Source organism: Phoca vitulina, unplaced genomic scaffold (genome assembly GCF_004348235.1).
Source record: "Phoca vitulina isolate PV1807 unplaced genomic scaffold, GSC_HSeal_1.0 scaffold45, whole genome shotgun sequence".
Classification (NCBI taxonomy): domain Eukaryota; kingdom Metazoa; phylum Chordata; class Mammalia; order Carnivora; family Phocidae; genus Phoca; species Phoca vitulina.
Window position 1 is genome coordinate 8,637,096 of NW_022589748.1, and position 15,223 is coordinate 8,652,318.

Consider the following 15,223-nt stretch of genomic DNA (forward strand, 5'->3'; position numbering starts at 1 on the left):
TGTCAAAAACTAGGGCTTTCCCCTAAAAAAATAAAAGATGAACTGAGATTCTAGGAAAGTCTGGAATAACAAATGGAGACTGGTCGACCTAAAAATATATCTAGCTACAGTAACTGAGCAAGACACTGGCATTAGTTCTCAAAACTCTGCCTCCCTCACATGCCTGCCCCAGTTCCCTTCAGAGCAGCCTCTCCTAGGGGACCAGACACTGGGTGTCAGCCACTATATGGGACATAATTCAACTGTCAAGTACACATTCAGTAACATTCACAGAGGCCAAGGACAACAAGCACGTGGATGTACTTTTTTTCTTTTTAAAGAGTACAACAGTCATATGGTCAAAAACTAAAACCACATAGAAGGATATAAAATGAAAAGTAAGAGGCCCAGGCTCCCCTGCTCTCCTTCACAGATGTGATACTGATTAAGTTTCTTGTGCAAATATCTTATTTCTGAAATGTTACTAATGTGACAGGAATATTATACAGAATGTGTTTCTTATCTATAAAGCTTAAGTCTTCCAGAGCCTTAATGTCATACTGTATGACCTTTATCAGAAACTGAGGTTAAATTCAGGTCCCAAATACAGAAACTTAAAATTTTCTTGCAATCTAAAATAGATTTCAGACCTAAATAGGTTCAACTTTTTTTAACAAAAAATTCACACATTGTACCTTTTTTTTTTAAAGATTTTATTTATTTATTTGAGAGAGAGAATGAGAGAGAGAGAGAGAGAGAGAGAGCATGAGAGGGGGGAGGGTCAGAGGGAGAAGCAGACTCCCTGCTGAGCAGGGAAGCCCGATGCGGGACTCGATCCTGGGACTCCAGGATCATGACCTGAGCTGAAGGCAGTCGCTTAACCAACCGAGCCACCCAGGTGCACATTGTACCTTTTAAGTCAGATTTTATTTCTTTCTATCCATGGCAAAACAAACTTCAAAGATTTATACAAATACCAAAAGCTGGCAGTCACTTAGAAACAATCATTAACTAGATTAATCCATTAAGAAAATGCACTGAATACACTCAAAGTTAAAATGAAACAGTGACACAGGTATGATGCCTTGACAAATAAATCAACGGTTCTTGGTAAAACTCCCAATACCGAAGAGAGATTTAAAAACAAATGCCCTGCGAATTCCAGTTTTGCCTGTAACGAGGTCTCAGCTGATCCTCAGATAATAAGGTTAAGAATGACATCACTGTAACTGGCAGGGGTGGTGGGGAGGTTGAAATAACCTGGGAATTGCAAGGGTGTGGGAAGTAATCCAATTAATAGCAACACCGAAAATATGTAATCTCACAACAAAATGAGTACTGATTTGGAAAATTAATGTCTGTGGGCATTTTCTTCCCCAAAGGGGGAGCAGAGCGAATGTGGGAAATTAATTTTCAGCAATATTCCTAGGACCTAAGGCAACCACACGTCTGGAGCTACTGAATTCTCCAAAGCCTCAGTATCAACAAGCTCTTCACATGGTCATTGTCCTAATATTTGAAACTGAAAAACAGATGCAACCTTGCCATAGCCAACAAATTCAAATTCTTACTAATCAACCTCTGGTTCTTCATATCCCGTCCCTATCTGCGCCCTTTCCAAAGATGCAAACAAGCTGCCCCTTGTGCAAGTGAAGCTCACCTGGGCTCAAGAGGCGGCGAGTGCCCAGGGCTCCTGTCTCAGGGCAGGAGATGGCAGGTGATCAGAAAAGCAGCCGAGGCAGGACTTCTGTCGCCCCCGTCCGCAGTCTGCTGGGCTGCTTTTCAACTGGAAGGGGCTGGCGCCCTAACACCTCAGACTGAACAGGGAGCTGGTAAAGAACACCCCTGCCAGCAGAGGGAAGGAGCCTGCAGACCTGCGGAAGGGTTGGCCAGGCAGCTCTTCTCTCATCTTCGATGTTCTCGAGGACAAGCTTCCTCTAAGGTGAGCCACGTTCAGCGGCTCCTTCTGACCTAGAGCAACTATGTGCCTCTCTGGGAGTTTCTAGCCATCTAACCGGATTCTCCTCACTCAGCTCTCGCCCCAACAGCGCTCGGCGCCCCTGTCTGGGAAGCTCCTAGGGAAGCAGATGAAACTCATTAGGACATGGCCCATCAAAGGCAACACAAGTGTTCCAGCAGCTGTGTACGGGGCCCTGCCCGCCACTGAGGCAAAGGCCACAGAAGAAATATTTTTACCACAGAGGGCTGCACAGTCATTGTCCTCTTTGACTCTGTCCTCCTCTCTCTAGCTCTCTGCCCTGACAGCCTCAGTCTGTCTTCACCATGTTTCATCTCCCAGAGGCACGAGTACTTCTTTTTAGCTTATTTTTGTGATTTCTCCAACCAACCATGAAATCAGGCCTGTTGGGATAGAGGGTAAGACCAATTGAACAATCCTCTGGATAGCTGGGAAATGGCTGCTGGGCTTTTCAGTTTCATGAGGCGGTTAGGCCGGCTGTGTCCTCTATGCTGGGTCCTCTTCATCCATCGTCACGTCATCCGTGTTTTTCTTCTGTTCAGCCTCTGGCCCTGCAGGCAGAATGCTTGTGACGGTGTGGAGGAGGGCTTCGATCTGCTCCTCTGTGAGCCGTTCTTCACTCTCTTCTACCATCTGCAGAAGAAAACCTCTAAGGGTTACAGATGAGCTGCATAGGCGGAGTCCCCCTCACCTTCCCCACCCATGTTGTTCCCAGTCCGCTGGCCTCTGGCATGCCGAGCTCGGGGCCTGGCTCCAGAGCCCCCTCGGGTCTCTGGGTCCTCTCCATCCTGGCTCCAAGGGAGGCAAAAGCCAGCTCCAATTCCTATGCGACTGCTCAAAATGGGTCGGGGCAAAAAGCAAGTTGCAGGTTAGCATTTTTCTTCAAAGAAATAGAAAACCCAGGGGCACCTGGGTGGCTCAGTCGTTAATCGTCTGCTCAGGTCATTTTCCCCGGGTCTTGGGATCAAGCCCCACATCGGGCTCCCTGCCCCGTGGGAAGCCTGCTTCTCCCTCTCTCACTCCCCCTGCTTGTGTTCCCTCTCTCGCTGTCTCTCTCTGTCAAAAAATAAATAAAAATCTTAAAAAAAAAAAGAAAACCCTACCAGTTCTATACCCATCCACGTGCACACACGAATATGTTGTATGTGCAAAGAAAACTCACCTCTGGGGAGTGAAATGGCACTTTACATACTTTTGTATTTCACAAGCACAGCTGTAACTCACGAATTAGATCAACAACTCATCTGACGATTGCTCACTGCGTGCCAAGTGGTTTATCTGTTTTTTCCTCATCCCCACCCCTGCCCCCACTAACAGCTCTTTAGGGAGCTCATGTGCCTGACTGCACACAGCACTTCATATCTGTTATTTCTTTTAACCCTCACAACAATCCTGGCAAAGGACAAAATGAGAATCCAAGCCAGGCCTGCCCAACACTAACACCAACGATCAATCTAACACATATCATGTGGCCCTGGTCATTTCCTGGAAATGTGGGGCAAGAGTCTGATGAGTGATGGCTGGAAAATGATCCCCCGATGCCTCACTAAATTAGGTCCACTTAAAGCCCAGTCTAACAAGTCCTGGAAATCTACACATGGACGATCCACAATTATGAGCCAGTTTTCTTAGCCTCACCTCTAGTTCTTGATACATTAATGAATACGTAGTCAACAATGTTTTGTTTTTTTTAAAGATTTTGTTTATTTATTTGACAGAGAGAGCCAGAGAGCACAAGCAGGGGGAATGGCAGAGGGAGAGGGAGAAGCAGGCTCCCCACTGAGCAGGGAGCCCGACGCGGGGCTCGATCCCAGGACTCTGGGATCATGACCTGAGCCGAAGGCAGACGCTTAACCATCTGAGCCACCCGGGCGCCCTGTCAACAATGTTTTTAAGGGTAATATACAGGCAGGCAAATTACTTACCCATGCTCACTTAGTGACACCAGCCATCTATCACAAACAGCTAAAGGTGTCCAGGGTTCTGTTCTGTGGCATTTCCCACAGCAATCTCTGAAATCTGGCAACTAAGACCAAGAGGAATTCCACAAAGAAATCCTATCAGATTTAAGTAAAACAAGATGACAGGCTAGGCTTACAACCCTGAAGAGGATTTCAGTCTGACTGCCTCACTTTACAGACAATAGTAGAGAAGCTAATTAAGTCAGGTGATGTGGCCAAGATCACATCACAAACTCCTGGCAAACCATCCGTCTCTTCATTCACCTAGGTCCAAAAATGTTTCTACAACCAGAGAATAATCCTGAGTGTTCTAGGGTGGAGAAGATCCTGAGTGAACCAACGGGGCTACTTCCCATCATGCTGTGAAATAAAATGACCATTTCCTAAAGATTCAAAGGCTCCGTAAAATGTAACCTCTACTGAACAAGAAATAATCCTCAAAAACCCATTTTTAAAACCAGACATGCAAAATTAGGGTGCGTAAAAGGAAGTAATCTAACATGGACTGCCTCCAAAATATGAAGGAGTTGGAAAGGGGTATATCCGATTTGATTATTTAATCCTAAGAAAAGATGATCTCCATTTGAGAGCGGAATGTCTCCAAATTTATCAACTGGCACGTGCAGTTGATTATGAACTGTTTCCTGACTCAGGGGAAGCGGGAAAGGAGATTCAGACTAGTCTCAGGACAATGACAACCTCCCACCAGTATTTGCACAGGGGCTTTCCCAGAATCACTGCCACCAGAGCTTCCCAAGCATGCGGCCCATAAAGTCAGGCCAATTTAGAGATGAGTAAGTGCAGGCTCAGCATTATAAAGAAAACCTGATGTGGGTCTCACAGCAAGTAGTGTAAGGTCTTTTGACTTTGGATTCCAGCTCTTTCTAGAACACCATACCTCTATTCTTTCCTCTCGCAGAGATGCAGACTAGAGTCCACTGGTTTGAAAGAATTTAGTTATATGACTTCTGAGAGGCCTTCATTTTTATTTATTTATTTTTCATTATTTTTTAAAGATTTTATTTATTTCTTTGACAGAGAGAGAAGCAGTGAGAGAGGGAACACAAGCAGGGGGAGTGGGAGAGGGAGAAGCAGGCTTCCCACCGAGCAGGGAGCCCGATGCGGGGCTCGATCCCAGGACCCTGGGATCATGACCTGAGCCGAAGGCAGACGCTTAACGACTGAGCCACCCAGGTGCCCCGAGAGGCCTTCATTTTTAGAAAACCAAATATAGAAGACTTGAACAGGCCACCTTCTTCCATCCTGATCTCTGGGTCTGGCAGATGCAACAATGATCAGGCGTCAGCTAAATGTGTTCATGGCAAGAAGAAGCTTCCATCAGCACACAACCCTCAGGGTCAGAAACTTTGCTTTTCAAACTAACATTCCCAGTCACAGCAAGAAAACAACTTCATTAAGCAAAATGAACACATATACACAAAAAAGAAACTTTTCAGAAACCAAAAACTTACTAACCCTTCTTGGATCAAGGCAAAATGATACTAACTGTATTACTCTTCACCTTTTCTTCCCAACACAGAAGAAACTGAGCCCAAATAAAGAAACGTAAAGCACCAACTCAATGTTCTCAAACACCCAATGTTTCAAGTTGTTCGGAATATAAGGGCGAATGAAATGTAAAAATCCCAAGTATTTGCAGATGTGTCAACAATAAATTTTTATCACATACAAAGGCCATATCAATTCCTAGAGGCTGTCAAACTGGGCTGCTATACTCCAAAAATGGTTTTTTCTCATTCTAAGCCATCAAGGCTAACTTCCTACTTTATCCAAAACAACAAAACAACTCAAACCTAATAACGATGGACACTTCTAGCTATCTGACCCAGAACGGTTCACTTAATCTCTGTAAATTTCAATTTTCTCTAATGTAAAATGAAAGTAATGCCTACAGTAAGGACTAAATGAGAACATATATTATAGTGTTTTGTAAGCCATAAAACTCTACCTAATCCAAGACATTTTATAATCACTAACTTATAACAGGCATATATGGTAGTGCTGTTCAGGACAGTGACTTGTGAGGTCATGAGGTTCACTGTCCTGTCTTCAGGCCAGAGAGCTCACAAACTGACCCGAATGAATACACAACAGGGAGTGGCAGAAATCACAGAAGCTGGTACCCTCATTTCCTCAGACTGAGGCTCACAACAAATCATGGCTGAGGTATAACTAAAAGAAGCTACAGCCTCCAAAACTGAACACTAATAAATGCTGGATGCTGAAAATACTTCTGGGACACGGGGAGAATAAATGGCTGTAAGGTTAATGCAGGGAAATTCTCAAGTCCTCTGTACTTCAAACCTGTGTGAAAACCTCATTTCTTAACCCTCTCTTGGGAGAAGAGATACTGCCACAAGCCTTGGTAAATGTTTTGCCACCCTTTGTAGCCAAATCCCAGGCTGGGGAAAATCTGACTATAAAATGGTCCGACTGCTGGGAAACAACATACACAGTATTTATCAAGACCTACTACTCACCTGTGAAAAGGAGAAAAAGAACAGTCTCAGGGGACGCCACACATATCTTTCTTCTCTCTATGCAAAGCACATGGCTTGGAGGAAAGTAAGGCTTTGAGTCAGACAGACCCAATTAGCCACTCACTAGCAAAGACTACGGTGAAGGCATCGAAGGTGACATATACAAAGCCCACTGCATATAGTGGGCACTCTTAATAGCAGCTAATTGTACCGTAATGATAGAGCTTTCTACGGGCTCTGGGATGAGGTCACGCTAATCCTCATCTCCTCTCTCCATCTGTCATTAAGCCATGAATAACATATGTTGCTGATTAAAGTTGGAGGAGACAGGACATGTGATCTTTAACCCAGAGGGACATGGATTAGTTTCTCGCTGATTTGTTTTTTCTTTTCTAAGCTGAATCTCCAACACAGTTGAAAGCATCAGAATAAGGGTACAAAAAAAAAAGGATCTCTATTTAGCCTGAAGCCCAGTTCCCCCAGAAAGTCACCCTTTATGGGAGGAATTTTTCTAATTTAATTTTGGGTGCATTTTGAAGGACAGAAACAACACTGGGAAGACAATAAAAGTTTTAGTCAAAAATTAAGTGCCCCGTGAACCTTTAAAAAAGGGTTCTTTTTAAAGCAACTCTAAACATCATAGGTATTTTTGGCTACTTTCTTCCACAAATTTCTGAAGGAACTTTGACAAAGGGTAAGTATTTCTAAAACTGACTTTGCAAACTCCTTAATTCTCATTTTGTTGATTCTCCAATCAGTTTTCTTACTGTCAGTTAAATGGCCTGCCTAATATTTGGAGCTTAACAGTGTTCTCTGCCCTCTGCAGCAGAGGGAAACTGCCCCAGGACACCAACACAGCAACTGCTCAGTTTGTCTCACTGGGCCTCATTTTCATATTCTCCTTAGACCATGTGTGGCTTCTACTCTGGCTGCCTCGCACAATTCTAAAGCTTTACGCTGCGATTGCTGTGTAGACTGTGCAATGAGGAGAATCCACTGACTGGTGGTATGCACGGAAGCAAGATGATCGAGTCTGTGGTTTTAGAACGTGAACGCTGACCGCGGTGGAGAAGGTGGACTGGAGGAGCCAGACTGAGGCAGGGATGACGAGAGAGGACAACCGCGAGAGCCACACTGAGAAATGACAGAAATGAACACAGTGCAGCAGGGAGAGTAGAGAGAACAAGGGAAGACAGAAGCAACAGAACCTGGGGACTAATGCATCTGAGATCAAAGGCAGGGAATGACTTCCAGGTGTCTGGCTTGGGAGACTGGGCCAGGAGGCTGAGTGAGAAAGAGAGCATGGAGGGAAGTGCATTTGTGCTCTGTGAGCCAAGAACAGAAACAGGAAGAGTAGGGTCGAAGGGTGGGAGTCAGGGAGGAGAAATTCTGCCAGAGTCATGGTGAGTCTACTGTTTTCATGCAACATCTGGTTGGCAATAACCCCTGCAGGAAAGCAATGGCCAGAATGGGGCAGGACATCAAGGGAGACAAAGAGCTGCTGAGACGCAGGCCCAAACCCTAAGGAAGGAACTAAATTTCCTCTAGTCTTCTACTTTCTCTAAGTCCATACTAACTAGGATCAAACTGGTGAGGTCTCCTTTCACTGAAGAAAAGGGGGTAGTCGGGCAGTCTTTTCAAGAAACGGCAGTTCCAGCCTTGTCTGTTCTCAGTCTTTATTACCCTTCCTCCCTCTCAGATCCAGAAACCAATCCCCTCACGTTCAAGCCTCCTTCACTCACCAGCTGGATCTCAACAGCAGTCATAGGCCTGTGATTCAGCAGCTGAAGCTTTTCGGCTCTGTCAAAAGAAAAGTACAAAGCATTTAAAACTCTTAACTCCCTTCACAATCCTGAGTCTTGACCAAGCTGTTTAGAGAACACTGTGTCAGATAACAAACGGGAGAACCAGCTAGAACATGGCCTTCAGTTTCTTCAACTGTAAAATGAGAGAATGGGAATAGGAGAGCCTATGTCAGAGACTCTTAGAGGGTACAAATGTGCATTAGAATCCTAAAAACAACAGAGGTATGGATTAAAAGAAATATAACAAATAGTAGAGGTGCAGTTTTAATAAATTTTATCTGAAAAATATGAAGAAAATAACATTTTCTTAATCCAGATTATAGAAAGTAAAGATTAATAAAATAATCTTGGTTGGTTGGTATCACTTAGAAATGGCTGAGAATTCCTTTTTGAGATTAATATTAAACGTCAGATTTTGACTTGTTATCTTCGAAACAAAAACCAGGACTAGAAGGGGGCAGGGGGCTAATGTATAGAGGTATAAGACACAGTCCTCTGCCCACAGAGTTCACAATCCAGTTGGGGAAAGAAGACAAATACAAGCAAATTTTAACAAACATGTAAGTAACAGTTGAAGGCAATAATTATCACCTGTCACAATATCTAGCTCATTGCTAAAGGGGTGGCTGAAATGTGCGAACTCTCCAAGGTGATATAGGACTTAAAAGAAAAAAAGAACATATTCAGTTACCACCCCTGTGCAGGTGACAATTTCTAAGTTTCCCCTCTCAGTCTGACCTGGGAGCTCCACATTCACCTTTCAGTTCAACTCAGTAAATATTTATTGAGCTTAAAGACATTCTGAAATAAACAGATGAATGAGCCACAGGCCCACAGCCGCATCTGGGGAAGCAGCACATGAGCCAGCCTCCCTATGCCTCGGTCTCACCATCTGTAAAACAGGAATGATAACAGAACTTAATATCTCACCAGGGGGTTAGGAGGGATGAACATCTTTCCATTTATAGTGCCAGCAGCTACCATTTATTGCTCACTTCCCATATGGCAGGCACATTGAACCCTCAGACTTAATCAACGCTGAGATGGTAAATAACTTGCCCAAGGTTACACAGCTAGTAAATGGCAGAGCTGGGACTCGGCCATCAAAGCTTCAAAGCTCATGTTCTTAACCATCTGCTTCTAGTATTCAGTATTCAAAATGATGACTGTCACAAAGCTATTTCTCCACAAATGGCAGTCATCAGGAAGGCACTTGTAGTTAAGTTCTACTCCTCACAATCCCCCAAACATTTACTCTAGACTCAAAGATGACTTCACAGAGGAGGAAACCCTTGCACTGGGCCCTGAAGGGTTTTCTAGGCAAAACGATGGAGGAATGGACAGGCAGGGCAGGAACAGCCTAACTAAAAGACCAGAAGAACAAAAACTACAGAGTTTTAGGCAATGGCTGCATGAGAGGCTGTGGGACATGAAGCTGAGTCATCAGGACAAGACCACACAGGCTCCAACTACAAGGCTGCACGTGACTCTGCGGACACCTAAAAGCAACCAAGGAAAGGAGTGATATGCTCTCAGGTAAGAAAAAATGAGGCAGGGCTGGCAATGAGAGGCTGGACATGTGAAATGCTCCTGGTCACCCTCAGGTACAGTCAACAGGACCTGACGCCTCAGTTGGGTGGGGACAGGGCGAAGGAAGAGAAGAGTCAGGGCTCAGTGTCAGGTTTTCAGCCTGTTTGGGAAAAATATATTACTTGAAATCTGAATTCGAGTTTGTGGTGCTTTTGGAACAACGAAGAGATCTCTGTTCAGCCATTTGTCTAGTTTTAGTTCTAGTGTGACCTAGAACTAAAGAAAAAGACCAGAGCTGGATGTATTAGCAAGGAGTTTTACAAAACCATGGGAGTGGATATCACAGTCCACAGACCAACTACAGAGTAAGTGAAGACCCAGGACAGGGCACCATAAAGCACCTCCAGTCAGGGGTCTGAGAGAGAAGGTGGTGAAGGAGGAGCAAAAAGAGGCAAAGAAAACCTAGGAGAGTGGTGTTAGGGAAATCAAGAGAGGAAAAGCTCTGGGAAGAGGGTATTAGCAACAATGTCATGCTGAAGGGCGGGAAAGTAGGTTGACAGTATAGAAGTCACTGGATTTGCCAAAAAAGAGGGCACCAGTGGCCTGTGCAAGTAGTTTGATGGGATGACAGTGATGGTGACAACTGGACTGTGGGGACTGGGGATTGATTGTGGAGAAAATAACCTTTATTTTTTCTGTAATGTAGTCTCACCACTTTATTAAAATCTTCAAAAGTCTTTATTCTACATTTTGAGTATAAAAAATCCACAAGTGCATCACAGTGCAAAGAGAAACATACAACAGAGAATTTCCATAATAATCAATGGCATAGCCAAACACCACATGTACAGAACACAACATTTAGATGAACTGAAATTATAAGATAAAGCCCAATTTCCGAAAACAAAAATCAAAGTACTAAGGATCCCAAACATTCTTAACCCTAATGAGATTTCACTGGACTCAAATCACTTGGAGGTGAGGCATTCACAATATGACCCCATTAACCCAGCTTAGAAATTCTTGGGAGCCATGAGTGGCTGCATCAGGCAGGCTGACAACACATGGCAACCAAATTTTGATGTGAAAATTCCTCTTTATTTGACTCTAAAGTTTTTTGACTTTTGAAAGGTATCCTTTTGAAAGGATTTTGAAAGGCTTTTGAAAGGCATCCTCCTCACTGCCCCTCAGATTTTAAACAAACTTGTTTTCAGTACAGTTTGTATTGATGTTCTTTGTTCAACTGAACCTCAGTTTTTCTAGCACCAAAGCAAATTTAGGTTTGGCTCATGTCTGATGAAACAACCTATGAGGAGGGTCTAAGAGGCAGATGCAAAAGCAGAAGCAATGGGGTCTGTGCTTAGGGTACCAAAGGGGTTTCAGAGGATCCTTGTGAAAGACTAGTTAAAAGACAGCACGCGGGGAGATGTGCAAGGAGAGAAGGAAGTTAGTCTGATTGGCCTGTCCCGCAACTCTGATTCAATGGAGAATGTCAGGAGGGAATAGAAGACAAGGTTTGAGGGTGGGACATGGGGCAAAAGATGGAAAGGCAAAGTCAGACAACTAAAGCGTTTTACTTATGACACGTACTATAAATCAAAGACTTAAAGGAGACTAAAGACCAATCAGAGTAATTTGGCAACTTTAATTCTTAGGAAGATGAAAGTTCCCTCCAAGCCTAATTTGATATTTCATTACTAAAAGCAAAGACCAGTATGGTATAGTATAATTCCGGAGGAATTTAAGGAAGATCCTTAGGGCTGCTTCGCCTACATTAGTTTATGAATGGCTACCTCCCCTACATCAAAATGCTCCAGGGAGATACTGATTACCATAATATGGTGTCTCATTAAATTTGAAAAGTGTCCAAAAGTTTGGGCACCAGAAAGACCCCACAAGAGGTTTCTGAAGTGAAACGTGAGGTTGACAGGACGAAAGCAGCTGAACTGTGACAGTGCCAAAGGTACGTGATGTCTTTCCCAGCACTGGTGGTCTGGTTCCTCACCAGATCCTGGAGCTACCATCTAAGCCACCCATGAAGAGGTTCCCCTTCCACTGGGTTCCAAGGACACTGACTTCCTGCGTGACTGTAGGCTGAGCAGCCCTGGGAAGGCATCCTGGGGGTGGAGGAGGAGTGCTGCCAGTAGCCCCAGCTCTGAATCTGGTACCTGCAAAATACCCTCCTTCCACCAGCACTGCTGAACCAGGTGGACAAATGGGACCAAGTGGTTAAGAAGCCACAGGGATTGTGGAACCTAAAGGGCCAAAAGCCCCAGTCTAGGCCCTGGGAAGATACAGTGAGGTGCGAGGGAAAGCAGCTGATGTGGCAGGGACTGGGGCAGCCTGTGGATGCACCAAGCTCAGGCAACAGAGCTCTGAGTAGGCAGATGGAGCGTGAGCACAGGCGGAGCCCGAGAAGACACGAGGTCTGAGGGTACACTGGACGCCCGCAAGGCTGCACCCGGTAGACTGGCCGTGTTAGATACTGACCTTGCCTGCTCACAGTGGTTATGGGTCTGGTTCTGCTCAGCATCACAGACCAAAATAACCTCTTGACAGGTAGAAGTAAAAGAGCAATTACAGCCTGAGGAGGGTAGGTTCTGGAGGGACAGTGGAGCATGTTTGCCAGCTAAGGAGATCAGCTGAGGAAAGACTGAAATTATAGGGGAGAAAGGGAAAAAGACCCTCAGAAAAACAAAAGTGCAAAGTTTCAGCGAAGAGGCTCATCATGTTCCACTGAGACCACAGCAATGTGGCGGGGGTGGGGGCGGGGAGCAAATCTGAAGGGATATGAAGGGAAAGGAGTTCATTTTGGATAATTTTCTCAGTGAAGCAGAAGTGAAGTTACCATCTGGGAGGTTAGGATGGGACCAGGAATAAGACCAGCAAGCAGGTTTGTTTGTTTGTGAGAGAGAGAAAAGGAGAGGGAGGAGCCCATTGCTGGGCTCAATCCCAGGATCCTGAGATCCTTTTTTTTTTTTTTTTAAGATTTTTATTTATTTGTCAGAGAGCGCACAAGCAGGGGGAGCTGCAGGCAGAGGGAGAGACACCCTACTGAGCAAGGAGCCTGACGCGGGACTCGACCCCCAGAACCCTGAGATCTTGACCCCAGGACCCTGAGATCTTGACCTGAACCGAAATCAGATGCTTAACCAACTGAGCCAGCCAGGCGCCCCCAAAGCAGTTTTAAAGATCCAACTGAGCTGGAAAATATGAACCCTCATTCTAAATAAAATTATTTATTTTAACCATCATTATCCAACAGTATGAATAAAGAATAGAGAAAGAGCAGGAATAGAGAAAAAATATAGCTGAATAAATGAGCATCTCTGCTACAAATCAATCAAACAATGGAACTCAGTTCATTGACCGGTCATTATCCTGCTAGGCTCTGAACTGTTGGAAATGTTCCTACACTTAAACAAAAGGATCTTGAAAGTCTTCTAGCAACAAAAACACTCACAGCTGCTCCCTCAAAAAGCCCACTTGGAGTCAAACCAGCCAACTTCTCTGCTCCCACATTCAAGGAGCTGAGCACTGCAGGAGCAAAATCACAGAACCACACTCACTGCAGGCTCTGGTTTGAGGGGGCGGGGGTTACAAACATTCCCCTCACTTCATAATCAAGCCTATTTTTATTGTCTCTACTATCTCCCCTTTACTTTTCAACTCACTGCACTTTAGATCCTGCCCCAACTGATCACCAAAACTCTTCTTGGCATAGGGCCCGGTGACTTCCATGTGGACAACTCTAGTGGATGTTTCTCGGTCCTGTTCGACCCTGTCTCTGTGATATCTGACAATGTTGATCACTCCTCCTTAAAACTATCTACCCCTGTGGCTTCCACAACACCATTCTTTCCTGATTCTCTTATCCGACTAGTCCTTCATCTCTTTCCAGGCTTATTCTTCTGCTGCTTGCTTCTGTAGCATTCCCATGGTGCCATCTTTCACCTTCTGACCCCCCTTACTGAGTTCCTTATCCAAACCTCACAACCTCATCCGCTACTATAGGTTTCAGGCAAGAAGTCCATGTTTTCATGCTATGTGACCTAAGCTCCAGATCTCTGTAACCAACTGCCGCCTAGATATCTCCTCCTAAATACCTCAGACACACCTCAAGTCCAACACATCCCAAAGTGATCTGACTATCCTTTCCTACACACCAGCTCCATTCTCTCAACTTCTCATCTTGGTAAAGAGGCAAACACCCGGGCCAGAGGCCTGAGGGTCACCCTTGACTCCTCCCTCTTACCCACTGCCAGAATCAAGTCACTGATAATTAGTAACTGTTTGTTTCTTTTTTTAAAGATTGTTTCTTTCAAGATATCATCCCCTCCTCCCCATTTCTATAAGCCATAATTCTGCTTGGTTAGAGGACAACGGCCTCGATCCCCAGGGGTCTGCCACTTCTTAAACCTACTTTCACTTACAAATAAAGTATCTTTTTTTTTTTTTTTAAAGATTTTATTTATTTGACAGAGAGAGACAGCGAGAGAGGGAACACAAGCAGGGGGAGTGGGAGAGGGAGAAGCAGGCTTCCCGCCGAGCAGGGAGCCCGATGCAGGGCTCAACCCCAGGACCCTGGGATCATGACCTGAGCCGAAGGCAGATGCTTAACGACTGAGCCACCCAGGCGCCCCAAATAAAGTATCTTTTAAAAGATGAAAATCTGGCCACCTCATTATCCTGCTTGTAATCCTCCCATTGTCCCCACAGGTTTTGATATGAATTTGAATTTCCTTAGTTCAGTCTCCAGAACACCCTGAAATCTGGTATTTGTCAATCTCTCTAGGTTCGTATGCCTTTGCTTTCCCTATGCACTTATATCCCAATTAAACGAAACTAAACACTGCACAGAGAAGCATCAGGCTACTTCTTGATTCTGTGCCTTAGCACATCATGTTCCCTCTGCTCAGAGAGAACAAACTCACCTGCACCTGGCTGACTCTTCCTTTACATTAAAACCCAGTGTCAACCTCCCAGAGACAAAATGATATACTCAAATTCTGACACTTCAGTGTCTCTCTACTATGACCCTCCTACCTTAGCACTTACATTGTATTCATCTTTGTATCCCCCAAACAGAGACAAAGCTGGAGGATAGATTAAAGAAAGAGTTAGGCAGGACTGACTTTCAGGAAAAGTACAAAGAGACAACTGTTGAACACTGGGGAGACCTGGGGCAGGATTCCATGCTCTGAAAGCAGACAGGGTAACCACACGCCAGATAGTAGGGAAACCTGACAACCCATCCATCTTCTCTGAGCTTTGTTGGCTCTAGAAGTACATCCCAAATATGGTGCCAAATCCCAAGCGTAATCTGTGTACAGAAGAGTCCCTTTTAGGGACTCAAAGTTATTTACAAACCTATCTAAGCTGGGTCTCAAAGGCAGGTCCTCTATTCCTGGCAAACATAGTTGTACATCTTAGGGAGGAGATCTCAGGATGAGAGCCGGGGCTGTAAGC

At 44.7% G+C, this 15,223-nt stretch overlaps 1 protein-coding gene and 1 pseudogene across 3 annotated transcripts in view; both read right to left on the minus strand.

Moving 5' to 3' along the window:
• Nucleotides 1-1,072: 1,072 nt before the first annotated feature.
• CRCP (CGRP receptor component) overlaps nucleotides 1,073-15,223 on the minus strand; it is a 52,997-nt gene continuing 38,846 nt past the window's right edge. For both annotated transcript variants that reach the window (XM_032430963.1, XM_032430962.1), the window contains 2 exons: nucleotides 8,162-8,219; nucleotides 1,073-2,590 (listed from right to left, as the gene is read on the minus strand). In XM_032430963.1, coding sequence (XP_032286854.1) covers nucleotides 2,444-2,590; nucleotides 8,162-8,219 — 205 coding nt within the window. In that variant the 3' untranslated portion in view covers nucleotides 1,073-2,443. The remainder of the gene's footprint in view (nucleotides 2,591-8,161; nucleotides 8,220-15,223) is intronic.
• On the minus strand, nucleotides 8,542-12,605 carry LOC116648745 (annotated as a pseudogene). Its single transcript, XR_004302565.1, has one exon. The product of XR_004302565.1 is annotated as a DAZ-associated protein 2-like (transcript).